Raw genomic sequence first — 23,816 nt, 5'->3', positions numbered from 1 at the left:
AAGGAGCAAAGCAGACAAGTCAGAGAGAAGGATGTGGATAATTTATAGCAGGGTTAGGTTATGAAAATATAATAGGCTTTTAATGTCTCACAGAATTCTGTTCAATTAATCACACAGACAGGGGTGTCAAAATATTTTTTTCTGGGTCACTTCAGCTTTATGCAATCTTTAAAAGGGAAGGTTGCAGCTGCATAGACAACATGTTTGATCATTTACTAAGAATACACTTGTCTGGTGTTATAATAATTATTTCCCTTTATTTATTAGTTTTACCCACTTTGTACATTTTGAAAGTACATACATCTCTATTTTATGACATGGCTCACCTATTTTGACTCCTAAGAGCTGGATAAATTGCTGTAATGGACCAGATTCAGCCTGCGGGCCTTGGGGTTATACGTAGACATATGGAAAGAGTATAAAAAAATTGCAACCCTTTAAACTGGCAGACAGGTTCTAAAAATTTTAAATAGATTATCTATACGAGAGGTCGAAGGGTAACTCTGGAGGAGCTGCAGATATCTACAGATTCACAATCCACAAATCTGTGAGACCATATACATGTATATGTTTTTAGTTACATATGAAAGAGCTAGGTGTGATAGAACAATTCACATGAAATTGAACACACCTACCTAGTAGCAGCATCAGGATGCACTGAAACTCATCTTCAGGTGGACAGTGAAGCTGATCAGAGTTGTTCAGAGTAAGATGAATGCAGCTAAATACAGGTCAATCCTGGGGCTGCAGAAAATTGAATTTAAAACTCAGACAGACCTTCACTTTTCAGTAGAACAGTCACTCAAAACACACAGACAGAACTAAAATTGAATGGTTTAGATTAAAGGATAATCACAAGCTAGGGAGGTTTAGTAAAAACCTAAATCTAAATCCAACTGGGAATCTGCTCCAAAAGCGATAAAAATGATAGAAGAGAAACAGCTTGATTGTACCACAATGGGGAAATTCAGAGCTGAAAGTGGCTAAAGCAAGTTAAAGAAAGCTTACAGGTATGCAAAAGACTAAATAATATAAAAAAGAAAAAGAAAATAACATTAAACTGCACAGCAGAGAGGAAAAACATATCTCTACAAGATAAAAAAAAATACTGTGAGGTTAACATAAAAAGCATTGGCAAGTGAAAAGCTTAAACATTTTAGAAAGAATAACTGTAGCTGCTTTACAAAATGACTATACACTGCTCAGAAAAACAAAGGGAACACGCACACAACCCAATATAACTTCAAACTTATTTTGTTGTGTTCTTGTTTTATAATGATAAACATGCCTACATATTGAGGGTATGTTATTGTCTTTAATGCTTAATGGCTACATTTAATGTCAATCTGAGCTAATGATCCAAAAGAATTTTGCTTGGATCAACTATAGAAAAATATACAGTAGAAATGCACAACACACTTTCAGATTTTAGTAATCTATCTTACTTGCAGGACTTCAAACGGATCATTAAAGTTTTTTGTCACATTAATGAATATCAAAATACTTCTGCAAAGGCAGTGTCCTTACTTTGGAGAAACGAGCACAGGCACCAGATTTCACTGTTGGTGAGATTGTGAAGGTGATGAGCAAGCAGAGGAGAGCGGGAAGGGTGGAGACAAGAGAGTCACAGAGAGGGGATGGGAGTAGAATGAGCACTACGCTGCCTCTTCTTTCCTCTCCAGCACTTCTCCAGGGGAAAAAAGGCAGTATCACTACAGCCACTGTTAGGCAGGACCATTTGTTTGTGTATCCCCATTCACAGAGACGACCCACATCTGTCAGCGTCCACTGCAGCTGGGAAACCTTTCTGCACTGAATGACTGAGAGGGAGACGGGAAGAAACAGGGGAAATCTGAGGGGAAGGAGATCTTTACCCTGCTGCAAGCCTGAAGAAGGGATGGATTTCTGCACAAAGTGAGCAAAGAGAAGAAAACTGCATATATTGAGGTATGTAACTATTTTTCTTTTATGTGTGGAGAAAAAAAATGTGGATGCCTATATTGGGAAGTTTGCAAACAGTTTGGTGAAAGGCAACATGAGCAAAGAAAGGAGCTAAATTGGTATGCAAAAGGGGATTTTACAAAAAAAAAACTAACAGTACTTTGAGGATGGAAGAGAAGAGGAAAGAAAATCAGGAAATTTAAACACTGCACTGTGTTGCTGCATCCAGTTAACAAGGTTAATGTAAGAGTGGGGCAAATATTCATGGAGGCATTCATTCTCAAACCTAGGCAAAAGGAACAAGCTTTTAATGGGGTAGTGGTGATGAGTTGGGTGATTGCATCCCTAGAGGGGGGAGGAAAAAATGGAAGTGTCCTCTCAGGGTAATGAGAACAAAACAAGGTTTAGTTTGTGTTTAAAATCTTGTATGACTCACCATGCGCATGGTAATAAACAGAGAGTAAACAGGCTGCTCAAAGATACTGTGTCAGTATCAAACTTGAAGGTGCAGCTACAGTAGGCTACACTCTGAAGCATAAGGGGTAATTAAGAGAGGAATATGAGAGGAAGGTGTAAAAGTACGCTTTACCAGGGGGATGACACAAAACACACACACATCAAAGCAATACAGCTCATTATCTTCGCTGGCCATTGACCAAAAATGAAAAAAAAAAAAAAACAAGTCTAATATTTTCTATTCAATTGGATCACAGTTTCTGACAGCCTGCGTGGGTCTCCGCTCATTTTACCTCACTGTCAATTATCATAAGCATTTTGCAGGTCCTTTGAAACGTCGTCCCAATTTGCGCCTTTTGAAATCGACACACTTTAATGCCCTGCATATCTGAGAGAATCACATAACAGCCCCGCTTACAGAGTGCCTGACCCCTGCTGCGGCTCTGAGTGCATTCAGGTGTGCTGCTGGGAGATTGTGTCATTCACATGTTAAAAAAGAAAAAAAAAAAAGAAAGAAGCAATGAATAAACCGCCAAGACTATTGTCTGTGGATCCTATCATCTCTTTCTCCAAACTATAAGCCATGATTGTTCTTTATTGGCAAACCAAGCGGGAGAGAAACCAATTGTTGTTTAACAAGAAAAAGAAAATGTATTAAGCCTGTGATGCTGACTGAAGCATCACTTTTCTTTACACTTTGATCATCCCTGGATATCCCCCACCCCTGCATGGGTTATCTGTGGTATTTGGGGCTGCAGTAGTCGTTTGGAATTCATGAGGTTAAGCTTGAGGTCTGTTTTTAGTTGATCTGGCTCAGAAGATGGGATTCTTGACATGGTTGGAATTCAGGCTGCTTTTATCTCCTGCCTTTTCTTTTTCAGATGAATCTACTATTTGAGTAAAGCTTGCATATTTGCAACATGAAAATTTGGACATTTTTCATAGGTGTGTGAACATACGTAAATTTGTGTTGTAGGCTTATCTTTAATTTTATTTTTCAGCCGTGTAATGCAAGTACAGTATGAGAGAGCAAGAACAGACATGCATACAGTCAGAGAAAACGGCCCAAATGCAGTGACATTTGGCCACATCTAGATCTCGTGCATTATTCATGAGTGAGAGATCTAACAGCAGGACTGATCAGACGGTGAGAATAAGTCCCTCTGGGAAGTTTGTATTTCAGTAAATATTTGCAAACTCTACAAACAGGGATTGTTACAGTTATCTCTAGGCTACTTTGTGTTGTAGATATTCGAAGCTTAATTAGAAACAGCAGGGAGCTCCACACAGAGTCCCTGAATTAAATAATAAAAATAAAATAATAACATGGGAATTAGTGGGGGGGAAAAACAGAACAAGTGAATAAAGGTGTGATAAATCTAAGTTGTTTTGCGATTATTGCAAAGTCATTATGGAACATATTGAAAGGTTTGTACAGAATTTACTTTAAGTAGTAGACTTATCTAAATTGTTTAAAGCACATTTTTAAGGCGTAACATTAAACTATTTATACTTTACAACTACAGACTCTAAAATGTGGTGGGTTATAAAACCCTTTTGGGTCCTACTATAAAACATGGTTAAAGTTGCAAAAAATAGGTGGGTTATAGATTTAACCTAGATTATCAGATTATGTTTTAGGCTTCCAAATCTGTGGCTTTAAGTGGATTTTGTCTTATGATAAAGCTACCAAACAATGGTTTGAAAAGAATACTGAATCATAAACTAAATGTTTCATGACTATGGTTGAAATATAAGTTCTTTTCGGGTTCATTCTGCATCGAAATGTCAGTTAGAAATGAGTTGAAAGTTGAAAAATAGGGGGCTAAAAGTAAAATAAAACGCGTTTAAACAACCACGTCATTGGAGAACACAGAGTAATACATTACTCTCAACAACACACCCTGAGTCGAATGTTAGGGAAAACAGATGTTTTTCTGTAAGAGGCATAAAAACCAAAACTGGAGAAGCCTGTCTAGTTTAGGAAAGGAGAATATTTCAGAATTTTGCAGCCATGAATGAAAAAGCCTGATCACCTCTGAGCTTCATCCTTGTTTTTTGTGAAAATCGGAAAATAGCCAATCCAATGATCTTGGCCCCGCAAGAAGGAACATAAGCCGGAAGTAGGTCAGAGATGTGAAAGTCCATTATGGCATTTATAGGTCAGCAGGAGAATGTTCAAATTGATTCTGGGACTCACAAGGAGCTAGTGAGGAGAGGGTAAAAGCATTAAAATATGGGCAAACCTGTGCACTCTGAAAAACAACTGCAATGCAGAAGTCAAGTCTACCTGAAGACAGGAAAGGAATAGGTCACAAAACCCCAACAAAAAGGGCATTATGACAATAAAAACAGGTTAGAACAAAGGCATGGACACGTAGATACTTTACCTCTGATTTTATTAAATGAAAAGCTAACTAACTGACAGCAGAAAGCGAACCCAGAACATGATTGGACAGATTATATGAGGAGGAACAAGTAACACAACAACTGAGCAGAGGCATTTAAGCTCAGGCAGCAATGACAAAGCAAGGAGCAGGGGAACCGATTACAAAATGGTAACTACTGTAACAATTAAAGCACGAATCACCTGTGAAAGGTTAAAGGAAATTACTAAACCAAACAAGTACTTTAAAGAACTAGCATAAGTGATAAAAATAATTAGAAACTGGATAATTGATCCCAAGAGATACAACAGTGACAAAAATACAAACAAAGGGAAAACAGGAAGTAAAGAGAGGAGTGAACTGAATGCACTGATGGATGGTCTTAGGTCCCAGTGATGCCTGGGCATTGCAGTTTTGCTACTGTCAGTGTGCCCCATGTCAGCTGTGACTACAGTTCAGCTCACCACCAGCAGTCGGAGATTGGCCTAATGTGGTTTAAAGCACTTAGGATTCCTCTCATTTGAAAAGGTGCAGTATGAGTAAAGGCGAAGAATGAGCCTTAGAGATTATGCATCTGTGTTGATTATGCAATCAATGTGGTCCCTACATGGCATATATGAGGAGCAACCTTGCTAATATAGTGCTAAATTGTGTGTACTTCATTGCTATTAAGAAGGAAGGCAATGCTATGGTTATTTTTTACAGGGTAATTGTTTCATGACTGAAATAAAAGGTTGATATGAGACACTATGGTGGTGGTAAGACTGCCATATTTAAAGATCAAAACCTTTCAATAAAGTCAGAAAATAACCTGCTGGCATTAAATGTATAGTATGTTATTCCTAGCATTTATTAATTTTTTTTGTCTGGAAGAATTCCAGAAATTCAGAAAAAGTCAATAGAATGTTCAAAATGGAGGTTTTTGAAAAATGTTTCTTTCTGAATCACAATTTTTTATGATGTTTATTTAAAACGATCAAAATTATTTTCCAAAACCATATAATCTACAGTTTTTCAGGATATATTAAAGATAACCTGAGCTGAATACATATAGGACATTGACATTGAAGATTATACAGAGATGGAGGAGAAAAAAATGAGAAGCATGCAGGAGACAGATTGAGAAAGTGGAACAGAGGAAGCTATGCGGCACAAAGTCTCTGGAGGAGTTTTGGCTGAATGTGCTTCTCTAACAATGAATAGGACTGTTTGAGGAGACCGAGCAGATGAAGGAAAAGCTTGAGCTCCGAGAGTCAAAGTTCACCACACATACAGCTGGATAGGGGACAAAACGCACTAAAGCTTGAATTTACAGAAATCCTGGAAGATTATTTTAAGAGGCAGACAGGCTAGTTTAAAGGAAAGACAGAGCAAAGAAAACTGTGCTGACAGTTAAATAGCTGACAAAAGACTTTTTTTCTTTTTTTTTTGAGAAGAGCAGGAATATGTCTGCAAGGAGCCACTAATAGGCTGCAGGTTGGGATATTTAATTTAAGAAGAAATATGAAAATCTGAATGCTGACAACCCAAACTGACAAAAGTTCACGTTTCTAGGGAAGCAAAGAGATAGTCTTTCATGGCTTAATTAAGAAGGATTTAAATTCAAGTTACAGGCAGTAAAGCCCAGGGAAGTTTGATCCAAAGGAATGGCGTTCAGTCGTTTTTCAGTCGAGCAGCAGCATCTTCAGGAGGTTCAGCTGCTGTTGGCAGGGCCTTAGAAACTGAAGACACAGTGGTTTTAAAAAGTTTAAAGAAGGGTGCAAGACTTAGAGAAATCATAAAGAGAGCCCGATAGGAGCACAAATATCTGCCCTCTTTGGAAATGTATTCATTTTAAAACTAGATACTGCAGGATTCAGAACCTTGGACCCAGAATTCAGGCAGACAGACCGAAGTGATTTATAAAAATCGTTTATTAATTGCTCAGTAATCTGCGTCTCATCAGCTAGGACTAGATGGCTGGAATCACTGTAGAGAGAAAAACTCGGGTTAGTGACCATGCAACTCTGACAGGGAACGATAGCGTGCATGTGAGTCACTAACCGGGTATTAAGTTCATTCCAAGCCCAGAGGAAGGAATGGAATTCAGTTGGATGATTTTCCACGGCATGAGGCAGAAGCCGCCCAGAGAGTTCCAGGAGTCAAAGCAAAAGGTCCTGCAGAGCAGACCGACAAGCTAAGCCACCAGATGAAGAAGAGCAGAAGTATCTGGAAGGAGAATCCAAAGCCGGTGTCGATAAGGAAGCAGAAGTCCAGGCCAAATGATAAGAGATCTGAAGAGGTACCGAAGGTCAAATCCAAGCTGGGGTCGGGACACAGAGCCAAGGTCATTTGCAGGCAGAATCCAATAGGAGTCCGTAGACAGATAAGGCAACAAGATCAGAACTGGGGCAGGCAAACTAATCATGATCAGGCAATCAGAGTAACCACACTGGCTACGCTAAAGAACTCTCACCTACTGCTTGAATAATCTGCCATTGTTAGCTGGGATCAAGCTCTTTAAATAGGAACTAGAACAGGTGGATCTGATGAGTGATAATGAAAACTGGGCGGAGCTAAGCAGGTGAATGAAATAAACCAATAGTCCAGTCATCAGTGCCAAGATCATGACAGAAACAAGGTCACATTTTACTTTGTGTTAGTTGAGGAAAAAGCTTTACAATATCTTAATAACCACATCGTAAAATATTTATTTACATTTAACCTGCTGTTGAAAAACTCATTGCTAGATCTAGACATGACAAGCAGAATATAGAAAAATTACCAAAAATAAACAGAAAAAAGGCTTTTTGCTACAGTATAGTTGAAAGGACACTAAACAAAGGGTAAAAGAGCTAACCAGGAGGACTGTTTTCCTTTTCTATTTGCTCTATTAGATAAGTTTCTCAGTCACATTTAAGGATGAACAAATTGTTGCAGCAAAACAAAAAAAAAGGATGAAGGTCATTTTAAAAAGAGTGGAACATTATAATTCTGCCTGAACACTTCAGATCAGGGGTTGCAAACTCCAGTCTATGACAGCTATTATCTTTAAACTTTCAGCTGCATCTCTTTTCCAGACAACCTGAATTAAATGAAGAGTTCATTGTTAGGTGTCTGCAGAACTTGAAAACATTTTGAGGAGGTAATTCAGACACTCGATTTAGATGTGTTTAAGCAGGGATTTACAGAAAGTTAGACAGTGGCTCTTAAGGATTTGGAATTGACATCACAGCTTTAGATTTACCAAGACTGAAGCACCAAAGCACCTTAGAAATATCCAGAAGGAATTGCTGAGATTAGAAAACAAGACGTATGATCTTATCCCAACAGCATCCCTGTATATTTTAAATATAAATGGTTTTATGCCTGTTTAAAATGAGTGTTACCCAGACCCATATAGATAAAAGAGGTCTGACAATGGTGACAATGGGCAACATTTCAAAGAGCATTGTAGAGCGGAGCGTGGGCGAAGAACAGGATTTTTAGGTTGTTCTATTTATCTTTTATCACATTAAACAAAATGTTAACATCTATAAGGGGGATTCTTAAGAGCCACAGTCCAACTTTCTGTGAATCCCTGCTTAAACACGTCTCTCAAGTGTCAGAATTACCTCCTCAGAATGTTGTCAAATTCTGCTTGTTTTCAAGTCCCACTCATTCTCACAGACTGCCACTCTGGGTCCCTGAGCAAGACCATTAAACCCAGACTGCTCCCTGGGCGAAACAGTGGCAGCCCACTGGTCCCCAAGGGGATGGGTTAAATGCAGAGAATGAATTTCCCCATCGTGGGACAGTAAAGGATTTACCTTTACATGAATGGAAATACAAGTCAACTGAATGGGATTTAAACAGGCTTTATATTTAAAAAAAGAAACACTTTTTTTTACATGGCTAACAACAGAGCTTTAGTATGGAGTGCATCTTATCAAGTAGTAAGCTTTTTCATAATCGTGTATTTTGTAAAATAATTACCAAATCTGCCTGTATTTTGAATGGGCCAAACTATTTGATGCCCTACTAGTTTATTACCCTGTAAAGATTTGAAAGGAATGACAAGTTGGTTTACAGTTAGAGGAATAAGTATTATTCTCTTTTGTGTTAGCTTGTTATTTTTGTGTGTGTGTGTTTTGTCTGGCTAGTAGAATTATTTTGAAATGGACTAAAGTGAGACTACTAATGAATACAATGCTTAATTTTGTGTAATACACACACACAGAGTGTCAACTTGCTCTCATGGGATTGCAATGATAAAAGGACCAGTTAATTATATGTGATAAACATATTCTTTTAGTGTCTCTCAGCACACCTTTTAAAGTAATGTGTATGAGTGGGAGGTTTCTTTTTTTCTTTCAAAAAAATGTTCTTTTTACAAACCAAAAAAGAAAAATAACAAATAAGAAAGCTAGAAGGAATTAAATTCCAGTTCATAATGGATCTAATCCGTGTTTCTTTTTATTTTAAATGTGGTTAAAGTGTCTGAATGTCAAAGAGATCAGGAAGTCCCCAGAAACATTTTTTGTCAAGAGTCTAGATATAATACATCTTGTCAGGTTTTACTAAAATATGGCAATATTTGGAGAAAGACAGATGTCAGAGTTTTTTAATCATTCCAGACTAGAGCTGCCCTAGAAATGAGGTTGTAACCAGAATGGTCAGATTTTAAGCTTGAAAAGACTGCAACTGGGCACTGAGAAATCCTTTTTCCAATAAATGAACCAGTCATGGTGACAGCAAGGAGCTTTTTAAAGTGCTTTTAAAAAGACATTGCATCACTTTCTTAGCTGTGTATTCAGGCTAGAAGAGAGACGTTGGCTGCTGGTTATTTTACTCTTTCACCATTTGGTTCCTTTGCATTTTTGTTGTTTCAAACCCCAATCTTTTGAATACAGAAAGGAGCCCTCTTCTATCCCATGCAGATTTAATGTATATATAGGGATGGAGATATATATATATATATATATATATATATATATATATATATATATATATATATATATATATATATATATATATATATATATATATATATATATATATATATATATATTTATTTATTTATTTTTTTTACATTTTACGCAGCACAGAGCAACACAGCCTCTCCCTCATCACTGGCTGTTGCAGTCCTCTGATCAGTTAGGTTAAAGAGGAGTGTTACATTTTTATGACACCTACAAGGTAGACCAACTTAATTCTATAGTGAAGAAATTGGACTTTCATGGCAACTACAATGGTTGACAAATGCTAATAGAAAAAAGCAATAAGTTTTCCTCCACATATCTAAAATAAAAATAATAAAAAACATTTTCTGGATATTGTAAAAGCATCCCTCAGGTAAAAAAAAACAAAACAAATAATGTTTTACACCAGCTCTCAGAGGCTGAAGGAAATTATATCCTGAAAATGAGACAAAACATTTAAGGCAATTTTAAAAATATAAAGATTTTATCTATAATGCAAAGTGCGAGATTGTGTGAAATTTAAAAGCACACATTAGTCTCACCAAATGGTTAGATCTGTGCCTTACCATATAGGTTGCAAGCAAAGAACATGTTTTTTTTTGTGTGGAAATTTTAATTGTAATCCAGAAATAAAACTAAGAAAAACTTCTTAATCACAATAGGTTTTGTAAATAACTTTGCTGTTATCTCAGATTTAATTTCACTATTTCTTTCTTTTTTATATATAGATATTTATAAAAAATATATTTTATCTGTTCATAAATATATTTTTCAGGTTAGGTCTCATGAAAAATTGAGTTTTATAGATCACATTCTCTTCACTTCAAGGCTTTCCTGGGGAGTGAGAAGAAAAGATACATTTCTATTGGTCTGCATGAATTTTAGCAACAGTATTTTATGTATTTTTTCAATGTGTCAAGACGGCATGTTTATACTGGGCTATAAGTAAAGAGAATAAAATCCAGAAAAAAAAAAAAACTGCAATTCATAAAACTCATTCTGAAAAAGTGAAAACTGAAAAAAGAACATTTAAAAATATGAAAGTCAGTAAAAAAAAAAAAAAAAAGTATAAGCAAATAAGATTTGAAATGATAAAATACCCTTTTTTTTTAAAAAGTAAAAACAAATATATCTGAGAAAAAAGCAAAGTTCCAGCAAAAACATACTTTGATTAAAATGTTTTCAAAGTCTCATTTCTGGATTGCCTTTTTTTCCAGATTTCAAAAAAGTGTTATTTGCTTACAAGATTAATGAAACAAAATCCACTCAATAGATTTGGAAATAAATAAAGGAAAGTTCTGGGCCAAAAGTTAACTCTGACCTTGAGTAATTAAACTGAGTATATTTTGACGTGTTCCAGGGGAATAAAACACCCCCCATCTCAATAAGAATCCGGACCACTGATCACTATCCTGTGCATCAAACTGAACCTAAACTTGCGTCAAACCCAACTTGATGCTCCAGTTTTAAATTTGAAACCCAGAAACACTTACTGTTGTGGTTTCTAGGGTATCTGACCAACTTCTTGATCATACAGGGGGTTCCCATCTTCACATAGTGGTAATTAAACTGACAACACTTGAAACTGGCTCAAAGTTTGTCAGGATGCATGAACAGATTCTAGATGCATCCTCTGTGTTTGTGGGGCGGACATGGAGCAGACAGTATGTACCACATAGACTGTCATCTATGCTTTCTGCTCTCCTTCATTAATGGAAGCCATTCTAATGGATGTGAAACTCCCACAGGTCTCATTGCTCTGTAGCATGACAGAGAGCCCAGAATGTAGTCTGTGTGAACCCAGGCTAACAAAGACAGTTGTCCCAGCTGCTAATAGAAAATGTAATTATAGCTTATAGAGCGAAACTTAAATCATTCCTTTTCTGTGTAAAGTTAAAATCTTGTTTTACAGCAAATGATCTCCCATATGCAGAAAGACTGCCATCACACCCATAAGACACTGCAGGAAAGCTGTAAAATATAAATGAAATGCTATAAATTCTTGCTTTTAAGAATTATTGGGACGTCACAGGTTTCCTAAAAGCAAAGATTGGAAATCTATGAATAATTGCATTAGTGAATTTGTTGTTAGGATGCACTATTCTTTAGAGTTTCTGTTCTGCTATTGGAAGGACAAAGGAGACAGATGACAGCCAGATGGCCCTCTGAGGGTCATACACCTTTAAGAAAAGTCGGCATATTCCCAGAGGAGGGAATAACGACTTGGTCTTTTAGACTCCAGTGAAACACTGATCCTCCGTCTGATGCAAGGTTCCTTTTAAAGGAGCAATTTATCTCTCATCTTCACTCATGCACCCACTTTTTTCTTGAATTTCAGGAGTAGAGAGCAGGTTGTGAAGCAGATTTTATTTATACATTTGGAAGGGATATACAGAAAGGGAACAAACATTTTGATTCACAAACTTTTACCCCGAAAATATTTAAAGTGTTTCTCTACCTTACATGTGCTGCTTTTCCTTGGGAAATTAAAACCAGCGGTATTTACAATGCGTAGGCAGGCATGTGAACGCACGTCTAACCTCTTCAGAGTCTCTGGGACTGCGCCGTTTGCCCTCTTAAAGTAGATTAGCTGGAAAAAGAACTGTGCGTACGTCGTTGCCTGGATACAAAAAGCATCATTAGGCACAATTATCAGCCACTTCAACGTACAATAAACAAGCTTCGCCACTGATTTGAAAACAACACATCAGGTAGGACCACAGTGCATACAGAGCAGCAAGGAGGGGTGTGAAAGTAAGGCAAAGGGCAAAGGTCAAAACATTGTAAAGATGTCAGAAAAGAAGACCTCTTGGCAAGAAATATGTGGGATAAACTTTGAAATAGAGAATAAACCAATACAAGAAGATGCAAAATTTTGTTTGTCTGTACATTGACAGTGAATAATATGAAAATAATCTGGAGGGAAAAGAAACTGATGAAACAAAATAAGGATTGGCCCAGTTTGACTATGGGGACCATTTTAAAAAGAAAATAAGAGTCTGGGCAATAGAAATTGATTGAAAAAGAAACAAGGCACCCCAATTCATCCATCCTCATTATAGTGTGTGCCGGCCTGAAGCTACTTTGGGCTTCAAATTAAAGAGAGTAGAGTTCTTGTCAAATACGCAATCCATAGAGAAAGAGATGAAAGGAACTGAAAAAAAGAAAGCTGAAATAAAACAGTTTGGGGACAGAGGGATTCTGCAAGTTTTCTTCTGCATGAAGATGGTAAGGCTCCCAAAAAAGTTCCATAATCCTCTATAAATGCAATCAAAAGGCTTCTTAATCCGACAATTATAGATGATATTTCTTCATATGCAAAGTTTAATTTTAAAGGGCCCAGTCGGATATTTTTTTTGCACCTCTTCTCACCTTCGGTCTAAAACACAGGTTCCAGCAGCAGTCTCATTTGGTTGGAAAGAGGAGGCTGTGTCACAGATACTTACCTTATTGTTTCAGCTCCGCTCCATCATCCCACTCATTAAAACAATCAAATGTGTAAACAAGTTTTTTTTTCCTTTTTTGCTATGAAAAATAAATGTGTCTATTTAGTAAAAGCTTCCTTCTTTTTAGCCTTACATTAAATTCAGATTTCATCATAGTCACATAACGTCATTAACTAGAAAAAAATAAATGTTTGATTTGGGAACATTTAATACAGTCCAGGACTTGTTTGATGTAACAATGCTGCTTATGTGAAGGTGTCAATTTCAACCAAGTGTAAAAATAGTTTTAACAACTGTGACTATCACAACTTCATGGAGCTGTAAGATCATCTTATAGACAGATCGGATGATAGTTTGGCATTCTTTAAAACTTTATCTGATTACAGCAAATCTGAGGCAGTAGCTCCTGTTCCACCACCTGTTGTGTGCTCAGCAGAAAAGGAAGGACGCCCAGACTCCTGTGGTTTTGTCTTGATAACCTTTAGTTTTCTGGATGTCATTACACATAGAAACACACATGGATGCTGCTAATTCAAATCTCAACTTTATTTTGGGTCATAAAAAAATCCAGCGGTGATTTCTCATTGACTATTAGGGAGGCTAAACCTCCCCTGTAAATTTCGAACAATTATTGGTAAAATATGAATTGTCAAACCACATAAATGTAGCCATTAAACTGCATTAAATATGTACTGATTTTATGAGTATGATGCACATCAATCAGCTGTTGAGCCCGCTCGCATTGAAGAGATCTCCCCCTCCACTCTGGAGCAGCAGGATGCTACCTTTAGCCTCTATGAGAAATCGCTGTTGAGTTTTGAACCTCGGTCTATTGAGGTAAGCAGCGAAAAAGTGGAGCTCTGATTGGATAACATTCCAAAATATGTCACTTCCTGTGAGGCTAAACCTCTTCTGCAACTGCACACATTAAATGTCGCTTGGGTCTGGTTGCGAACCAGTTTTGCTGGTATGTTTCTGCACCGTCGGTTTGGAATTTCTAGGGACGCACAGCAGTTTCACACCAAAGTGCAAGGAGAAGCCTACAGTATTTGAGAACTCGCGAGAACTTTGGCGGATGGTCACGAGAACTTCGGCGGCACTGACGGAAGTGTTTATTTTCCAAAACAACAATAGCGCGTCTGCAAGATATCACGGTCACAGAGATGGATCTAGAGTTGCTAGACAAGCATAATCTTCCTACACACAGCAAACCTTCTCAGAGGAACAAAATGTGATGAACAGAGATAGCCTGATCGAGTTTTATTTCTGGCTGGGAATGAGCTACACAGACATTCTGAGAAGTTTGATGTTTCAAAAAATTGTCATTAGTGAGATGCATTTGTTCTTTTGAAACAGTGTGCTGTGTGTAGGGAGATTATGCTTTAGTATTTTGCCAAGAAGTTACATTTTGTGGCCACAAATTATTATTTTATGCAAACAAATTAGTATTTTGTAGCAACGAATTAGTATTTTGTGGAAACAAAACATCTTTTCCTGGGAGCAAATTACTATTTCCTGGCCACAAATGTGCATGATGTATCTCTTTTTTCTCCTATGTCAGTTCTGGGGCTCCATATAAATCAGAACCTAATATTAGTTACCTACCTACTTACCCAGAGCTCTTAAGTTCTGATTATGCGTTTTTCCAAGGTGCCTCTCTCAACTCAGATGAGGATTTATGATAACAATTGGTAACAACTCCAGCAATCAGACAGTGGTAACCTTTTTAAAATGCATTTAGTGTTTTTTTCTATTTGCTACCTTTCCATTCTGCACATAAATATTGAAATTGCTCCATTAATGGAGGCCCACACATGCTGTTAATGCAGTTCAAACGGCTTCTGCAGAGCAAAAATATATTTGAACACTTTCGCCTAAATATGAAGCAAGTGGCCAGGAATGATGGCAATAAGGGCCATGCTGAAAAATGAATAATGAAATGGAGAGAAAAAGAGAATAGAAAAGGGAGGACATAGCTGACAGATAAGAGCAAAGTAGGCGCACACACCACCACTGATGAAAAGTGTGTGCTGACCTTTTGCTTTCATTCTTGTCATGGTCATTTATTCCCTCCTTTGAAGTGACTCTCTCCTCACTGTCATAGATCAAGTCAAGACACAAGAGCACCGTGAACCAAATACAAATTACTCTCTCTCCATTTCTCAAGCCTCTCCTCATTCCAAGTAGTGATTTGTGATCCAACATTATGAGCTGTATTAATACACAGAGGAGGAAGGTTTGTGCTCAGTTGTCATTGTGAAAGCTGATTATGAGGCTTTAATTTAATCAGATAATGCCTTCATTTATGAGCACTGCTGGAGGCAAGAGGTCTGACAGGACTTTGGTAGGACTAGTGCTCCCCCTGCTGGTCATTTAACTATGAGGAAAGGTTGGTTCATAACTGAATAAGGATTTCTTCTTCCTAAAAATTAAGAAATATTAATTTTTGCTTGTACCGACAGTTCTGTCTCCCATACTAATTTTCATACTTAGCATAAAAACCTGATATAAAATACATTTTGACCATTTACAAAAAGATTTCCTTGAGATTATTGAAATGACTATTTCATAATAGTTTTTATATGGTGCCTTTTAAATGTTTTTCTTTTCATGTTGTCTCAGTGCAACCTGTGCAAAACCTGTAATATTTGTTTGTGAGTGATTAAAGTCGTGGTGCTGCATGTTGGCCATTTTAAAGGAATGGGAGATTTTAATTTTTTTATCTTTTAAAGATTAAAATGTAAAAACTCTACAACTTTGCACATAAACAATATTTTATCATTCTTCTTTTTAGTGTTACCTTAGTTAAATTGCGTGGGTCTGTGAGCTTACATTTTTAAGCCCTAAAGAGTAGTGGGGCAGTGGGGGTATCATAGAATATATAAACATATAAGTAATTTAAGTGAAATAACTTGCATTTGCTTTTTCAAGCCTCCTGTTACACCGTGACAGTTTCCTTTTGCCAGCTTAACAAAAAAATAAATAAATATTCAAAAGTTAATGTAAACATGAACATGAGCTTCCTCACACATTTGCTATGTTCCATTCAACGGATTTCTGTTTTTTTGACAAACTCTTAATATTTCTAACAGTTGTTCACACCGAGGGATTTCTCCCATATAGGGGAGATTTTTAGGGTGCAAAATTAAAGTTATGTTGCTATAATTGTTATAATTAGATTAACCCTGATCCATGTGGCTTAAATAAGTGTTTTTATATGAATATATACACTCACCGGTCACTTTATTAGGTACACCTGTCCAACTGCTAGTTAACACTTAATTTCTAAGCAGCCAATCGCATGGTGGCAACTCAGTGCATTTAGGCATGTAGACATGGTGAAGACAATCTCCTGCAGTTCAAACCGAGCATCAGTATGGGGAAGAAAGGTGATTTGAGTGACTTTGAACGTGGCATGATTGTTGGTGCCAGAAGGGCTGGTCTGAGTATTTCAGAAACTGCTGATCTACTGGGATTTTCACACACAACCATCTCTAGGGTTTACAGAGAATGGTCCGAAAAAGAAAAAACATCCAGTGAGCGGCAGTTCTGTGGGCGGAAATGCCTTGTTGATGCCAGAGGTCAGAGGAGAATGGACAGACTGGTTCGAGCTGATAGAAGGGCAACAGTGACTCAAATAACCACCCGTTACAACCAAGGTGGGCAGAAGAGCATCTCTGAACGCACAGTACGTCGAACTTTGAGGCAGATGGGCTACAGCAGCAGAAGACCACACCAGGTGCCACTCCTTTCAGCTAAGAACAGGAAACTGAGGCTAGAATTTGCACAAGCTCATCGAAATTGGACAATAGAAGATTGGAAAAACGTTGCCTGGTCTGATGAGTCTCGATTTCTGCTGCGACATTTGAATGGTAGGGTCAGAATTTGACGTCTACAACATGAAAGCATGGATCCATCCTGCCTTGTATCAACGGTTCAGGCTGGTGGTGGTGGTGTCATGGTGTGGGGAATATTTTCTTGGCACTCTTTGGGCCCCTTGGTACCAATTGAGCATTGTTTCAACTCCACAGCCTACCTGAGTATTGTTGCTGACCATGTCCATCCCTTTATGACCACAATGTACCCAACTTCTGATGGCTACTTTCAGCAGGATAATGCGCCATGTCATAAAGCTGCAATCATCTCAGACTGGTTTCTTGAACATGACAATGAGTTCACTGTACTCAAATGGTCTCCACAGTCACCAGATCTCAATCCAATAGAGCGTCTTTGGGATGTGGTGGAACGGGAGATTCGCATCATGGATGTGCAGCCGACAATTCTGCGGCAACTGTGTGATGCCATCATGTCAATATGGACCAAACTCCCTGAGGAATGCTTCCAGCACCTTGTTGAATCTATGCCAGGTAGAATTGAGGCAGTTCTGCAGGCAAAAGGGGGTCCAACTCGTTACTTGCATGGGGTACCTAATAAAGTGACCGGTGAGTGTATATTGCTCCAAAATATGAATTGCAGGAGAAATCTAGAGTTATTGTCAAAATAAATAGACTGATTCTGAGGTTAGATGAGGATAGCTCCTTTGTCAGCAAATGTCTGTCATTGTAAAAAAACAAAAAACAAAAAGGGGTATATGGTATATGAGGTTGTCTAATAAATTGATGTTATAACTTTTGTGAGTTTCTGGATCTTAGTAATAAAACTCTTCTCCCTTTTTTTCCTCCATGTCAAAACGTCAGCCAGGATGTCAGGAATGGATGTCCTACTGGTAGAAAACAACAAGACTGGAGGAGCTCCGATAGATAACGGGACTTTTCTCCGTTTCTCCCCAACGTCTGCCTCCACATCCGCAGGCGCCTCCCCCCCAGGAGGTCGCCAGGGCAACGTCTATGTGTACGTGTGGCTCTTCCTGGGGCTGCTGGTGTTCCTGCTGACGCTGCTCATCATTTCCCTCCACAGGCTGAAGAACATCATATCCTCGTCTTCCTCAGTCCCTGACTGCAGCAGCGAGGGAGGGAGCTCCTTCACCAACATGGAGATCTGCAGCATCTCCTCTCAGAGGTCCACCATCTCCGCGCTCTCCACTTGAGGGAACTCATAGCTTACAGACTCATGTATAAACACCCTGTTTTCTCTTTACTGAGCGAGAAAGCATGCTCAACAATGAGAAAAAGAAAACCTTTGCAAAATAAACTGATGGAATAATAATATCCTCCCATGCATGTATACTTTAATCCTGGCGGATCAGTGAATATGGTGTGTTTATGCACTGTATAGCCACATTGGAGGTTATAAAGGTCGAAAGTCAAAATATTCTGCTAAACTTGACTAACAACAAACGAACCAGATGAATGTTTTCCCTGTGCAGGGAAACGCAATGGCAATTATCCTTTTTGTCTTCAATCCTTTTTCTGTCATATTCACTTTAGCAGCTTTGTAAATCATTACTGATTATGTCTGTAGTTTGCATTGCAAATTTTAGCATTCTAAAATATTAAAGATCTCTACTTTGTAAAGAGATGAGTCCCTCAGCTGCATATATGTTCTTTATTTGAACAGAAAGGCTGTGTTGAAAACTGGTAGATAATCCCACAGAGTGTGCAGACAGCAGAATACACAGAGGAGAATGATAGCTGCAGAGTTTCTGATAGGAGCACAGCTGTAAAGAACAGGTCAAAAGCAGCACAAACTCCAAGATGAAATCCCAGCCTTGATAGACAGGTCTGCAGACGTTACCTTCTCTTGCCTGTCAGCTCCCGCAGTGCCTGAGCCAGGTTTGCAACAAACCTGAAGTGTTGGTGGGGGGTGGATGGGGGGGCTGGTGGGGTTCTTTGAAGCTGTCAGGTCTTTTCTCTACGCCTGGATGACAACCTGGTAAAGGTCACTTCTCATGTTCAGCAAGTCGAGCAACAGTTTGGACAGTCTGGCAGAATTTAGGAGAAAAATTCAGGGTTCTAGTTGAGTGGAAGAAAGTAGACAGGCTTCAGAACTGGACTTAAAGCCGAGAGGTGGGGGGTTGACAAGTTTATAAAAAACAGACATGGCTCTGTCTGTCTTATGCAGCAACCAAGACATACATCTGTAAAAACATATAAAAATTTCAAATCTAATCTGTTATTTTGTAATAGCATAAATCTCATTCTGATAAAAAAAAAATCTTCATTATACATTCCATATTTTTTCAGTGAGACACAAATCCCTACTGACACGATTATCACTGTATTACTTTGTACAACCCCTCTGCCAATAGAAGACCCTTTGCTTTTTCATGTAGTTTTCTAGCAGATTTGATAAGATTTTTAAGATAACACAGCCTGATATGTCAAAGAGATCATAATGCGGTTTGACAGGACACCCAAGGGTGATGGAAGAGCAAACAGACGTACAGCTTCAAAGGTCTTCCACTCTACCAAACAGGGGTCATCAAGAGGTTTGTTTCATCTTTGTTTTATTCTAAGCTTACTAACATGTTTTGTTAATTATCCATCGAGTCCCAGGACTGAACATCTCTGAATGAAAGAACTGAAAAAACTGAATAAAACCTAAAAGAACCCAATCCTCATCTGATCAAAGCAGATTTTACAAACTACAATTTAGGAAACTTCATATTTTATAAGGGGTGTGCATTTATCATATCTTTTATGCATGTTGTGATACATTTTTAGTTATGATAAAAATGTATCATGACTAGATATTATTCTATTAATCATTTAGATCAGTGTTTCTCATTTTTGACTTGTGTACCCCTTTGGGAATGTTTTCTAACCACGAGTACCCCTCTCAATCAAAAGTATTGATGATTGTCCAAAAGTTGAACGTACAATAGCTAATTATGACTAAAAAATGTATTTTATTTACTAATTTTAACTTGAGCATTTAGTTCTTTCTCATGTTTTTCTTTCTAACTCAAAAAACATAACTATGTCGTCCAGAAACTAGTAAGGACCCTAAATACAAATAAATCTGCCGCTATAAAACTACAGCTCCTCTGAGTAACTATAATTACATTTAAACAAGAGAAATTGGGAACAAACACTGACTCCATTTGTTTTACTTTGTTTACATCATTAATGTCACATGAGCTTGCTTTGATCAGGTGTGGGAAATCAGCTGATCCCAGGCTGTTCTCTAAATCCTGTCTGTTCCTCTGCTTGGTTTTGAGTTTGGCAAAGCTGAAGGTGAACTCATAAATATAACAAAAACGTAGTGTTTGGTTGAAAAAAGCATGTTTTATTTTTTTAATAGGGTCCCCACAACGTAGAACAGCTCCTAGCCCTATTTTATTTTATTACCTGAGAAATAAAATATTTAACTTATGCAATGCACTCGCGGACCATAGGGGTCCAATTACCTCCTGGTGGGAATCACTCATTTAGACGATATTAGATATTTATCATTTTGATGATAATGAGGATTAAAAAAAAAAATAAATCTTTAGAACTTTTATTTTTATTCCATTGGACATTAGCTAATTTAAAAAATAGGCCTATGATTAAATTATATTAGATTAGATTCAACTTTATCCGTTGCTATGGGATGTTGAGTAATATCACGTGTTTCTATATACGGTAACAGGTGTCATAAAGAAGTCTATTTTAAATGTGTTTATTTTGTGAGAGTAGTACTTGTGAATTTGGTGCTACAACTGCTGTGCAAGCAGAACCATACAACCTAAGAAATACAATAAAGAGGTAATGAAGAGGGTTTTTATTGTCATATATAATGATAATATTTTGTGTCCAATCACACACCACCATCATTTTTCTGTTAATAGTGATGGGACTGAAAAAGTGTGCAATTTGTGCTGCAGTTTTTTTTAACACTGAACTGGTGTTTGATGTTGTCCTCCTTCACTGTGTGTGTAGACATGATTATTTCTTTAAATGTTTTGCATTAAACCAGCCCCTATAGTGAAGAGGTTTAAGTATGACTGTAATGATGGGGCTAAGGCTTTAATCCAGTTTTATCAGGAAGCGTATCAGCAAAAAAACAAAAGAAAAAAAAACTAATTGCTGTGAGCTGGTTGTGATGATTTACTTTGGTGACCACTGAATAGGGGAGCAGTTGAAAGGATTGATTTAGTGATTTTCTAGAAGCCATTGTCTGAATAATGTCATTTTTTAACCTTAGACCTGCCCTATCCCCTTTAAAAAAATGCAAATACCCACCCCTCTTCCCGCTCCTGAGAGGGAACGTCTATTAAAGACGTGCAAGAGTGTGCACAAGCTCATTTCTCCTTGTGCACACTCTGTTTAAGAGTTACTGTTTGGATCACCCATACAAGCTCACTTTGCAAAAGGATATTTGCAATTTTTCCACTATGTCAGACTCGCCACCGGTAAGTGAGAATGGGGACAAGCATGTAGAACGGCCTTACGTAAAAATATCAGAATGACTGACAATCAGGAGGACCACTTATTTCGATGATCCACCGGGAAAAAAGAACATCCTCCACTGTATCTTTAATGGAACAGTGAGTCAAGAATTACAACTCTGATTAACCTAAAATGTTAGTTTACAGGGAGGATTATGCATGTGTTTATTTCAAAGGGAGTTTTATTTTTGTTGTGTTTTGGGTAGAGGGGGATCAATAACTGCTGCAACCAAAAAACGAATAAAAACTTGCAAACTTTAACCGACTTGTTGCAGTAAAGCCACTAATCAGAGACTGCTCTGTATCCTGTAAGCATAACACATCATTGTCATCGACTTGGATGAACGTCAGGCAAACAACAGGCAGACAAAGTGTTGAATCAAAAGCCCAGACCTCAAATTCTTTGCATATTTTATTTTTCTCATGATTTTTTCCCAACTCACACGTCATATTTTACATCTTTGCAATAAAACATGAATACAATAGTTTTTTTTTTTTTTGTATTTTTTTCGTTTGTCTGTTTCATAGATCCAAAAATATTTAAGCTTTTTTTCTTTTCTTTTTTGGATACGTAAGTTTGAGCCTGTTGATAAGAGTATGTGCATGTGCGCGTTTGATCATGATGGCTTCACACATACAGTACGTGTCACACGCCGTCCTCTCTCCTCCTCCTCCTCGCTGTCTCGCTCTCTGTCAGCTACAGAATCATGATATTGCTTACAACTGTGAGGTTGTAAAACTGAAGAATCACACATGAGCTCAACAGTTTTCTTTAAATACAAACATTGATGCACAAATAATTCCCGAGGGAAGAAAAAAATGTGGAGCCTAAACGGAAAGGCAGCTGACCGGAAAAAACAAACAAACAAACAAAAAAACTAAAAGCTAATTAATAATGATATGTGATTGGTGCAAAGTGCAGATACAAAACAAACTTTTACAGAGTTGTAGCTCTTTTTTTAAATAATCGAAAAATGTGGGTATGTGAAGGTTTCCTTTGCTCTTTCAGTCCCAGTCAGCCCGGTAAGCCTCCTGCCACACCTGAACCAAGACTGTATGTACATATTTGACAAAACAGTCACCAAATATACAAAGGAAATGATGTCAGTCTCGTGTTTACCATCCGTAGTGGCACAGAAAAAAAAAGCTTTTAATATTAACCCTCTCCGGAAAATAAAACTAAACGACAATAAAAATAACCCCATCATCCTTGGTACCACCGGTTTTACCATCAGTCTTGTCGACATTATAATAATTATTACACAGTACTTTACATACAGCAAGTCATTAATAAATTAAAGGTGAGAAGCGCATTTTGTGTAGTGAAAGAACGAGTGTGACTCTGAAGGAAGGAGAGCCATATTTACATTAAATCAGAATTGGAAACAAAAAAAATCTATAATAATAATAATAATAATTTAGGCAGATTAAAATCAAAAAAGATAAAATCTAAATAAACACCCTAGGTGATTTTTCAGGGGTAAATTTAAGATCAAGCCAATAGCACCGACTTCAGGACAATGGTTAAAGAGGCTGGTGCTTACATTTAGAGACAAGAAAAGGATTTTTCATTTATATTTCACCCAAATAATTGATAAATGAAATCAAAAAGGAGAAATAAAACATGGAAAAAAAATATGAATAAAAAAAGACTTGAGTATGTCTTATGATTAGAACATACAAGGAAGAGTGAAATTGACCCATTCCGTGAGGATCAACCTCTGCTTCACTCTCTCCCTGCCCCCATGTTGCAGCCACTGTGTTGTTTTACTGAAGCAGATTTCGGTGTAGATCTTCTGGTTATTATGCGTCTGTGGTTACACACGTGTGCACAGAGGAGGCTGTTCCCGTCGGCGTTGTTGCATCCTCAATGCAAAGGAACAGAGCCTAAGGTCTGAAACTAAATCTTCCTTTGTCTCGGTACCTGTGGTTTCCCCCTGAGGCACAGCAGTGATGTAGCACTCCTTCCCTTGTCCGGCTCATGCCGTCCGCCTCAGTACCTGTTCTGGTGTTCGTAGTGCCAACGGTTGAAGTCGATGTTGAACGCTACGATGCTTCCCGAGGCCATGCCTGTTATTAAAGTCCTGTGGGGCAGAACCCAAGTGGAAATATAAAATCTACAACATCAACTTTGCACAATGAGACAGGAAATAAACTCATGAAATAAATCATGAATTAACTCTGCATCACCACCAAAAAAAATGTTAATTTTAACAAGCACATCAATGCCAGATTACTACCAGACCTAAAAATAAGAAACAGGCAAAAAAAAAAGCAAAATAACTTAAGAGCAATTAGTAATAGTGACACCTAG

The 23,816-nt window shown here is 37.7% G+C and overlaps 2 protein-coding genes across 3 annotated transcripts in view; one reads left to right on the top strand and one right to left on the bottom strand.

Annotated features, from left to right (window-relative positions):
* The first annotated feature begins 1,608 nt into the window (after positions 1-1,608).
* LOC119779207 (serine-rich and transmembrane domain-containing protein 1) lies at positions 1,609-19,284 on the top strand. The gene is made up of 2 exons (XM_038278782.1): positions 1,609-1,947; positions 17,868-19,284. Exon 2 carries the CDS (start codon positions 17,873-17,875, stop codon positions 18,215-18,217), a length of 345 nt encoding a protein of 114 aa, XP_038134710.1. The 5' UTR covers positions 1,609-1,947; positions 17,868-17,872; the 3' UTR covers positions 18,218-19,284.
* A 2,704-nt stretch (positions 19,285-21,988) lies between these two features.
* Positions 21,989-23,816, bottom strand: part of nbeaa (neurobeachin a) — a 150,273-nt gene continuing 148,445 nt past the window's right edge. For both annotated transcript variants that reach the window (XM_038278784.1, XM_038278785.1), the window contains one exon: positions 21,989-23,586. In XM_038278784.1, coding sequence (XP_038134712.1) covers positions 23,496-23,586 — 91 coding nt within the window. In that variant the 3' untranslated portion in view covers positions 21,989-23,495. The remainder of the gene's footprint in view (positions 23,587-23,816) is intronic.

Source organism: Cyprinodon tularosa, unplaced genomic scaffold (genome assembly GCF_016077235.1).
Source record: "Cyprinodon tularosa strain WSP-4 unplaced genomic scaffold, ASM1607723v1 ctg144, whole genome shotgun sequence".
Classification (NCBI taxonomy): domain Eukaryota; kingdom Metazoa; phylum Chordata; class Actinopteri; order Cyprinodontiformes; family Cyprinodontidae; genus Cyprinodon; species Cyprinodon tularosa.
The sequence above is the reverse complement of the archived record's forward strand: the minus strand, read 5'-3'. Positions and strand labels throughout refer to the sequence as shown.

Bases quoted from the DNA above. Each gene is read 5' to 3' on its own strand.
- LOC119779207 (XM_038278782.1), top strand. From the start codon at position 17,873: ATGTCAGGAATGGATGTCCTACTGGTAGAAAACAACAAGACTGGAGGA.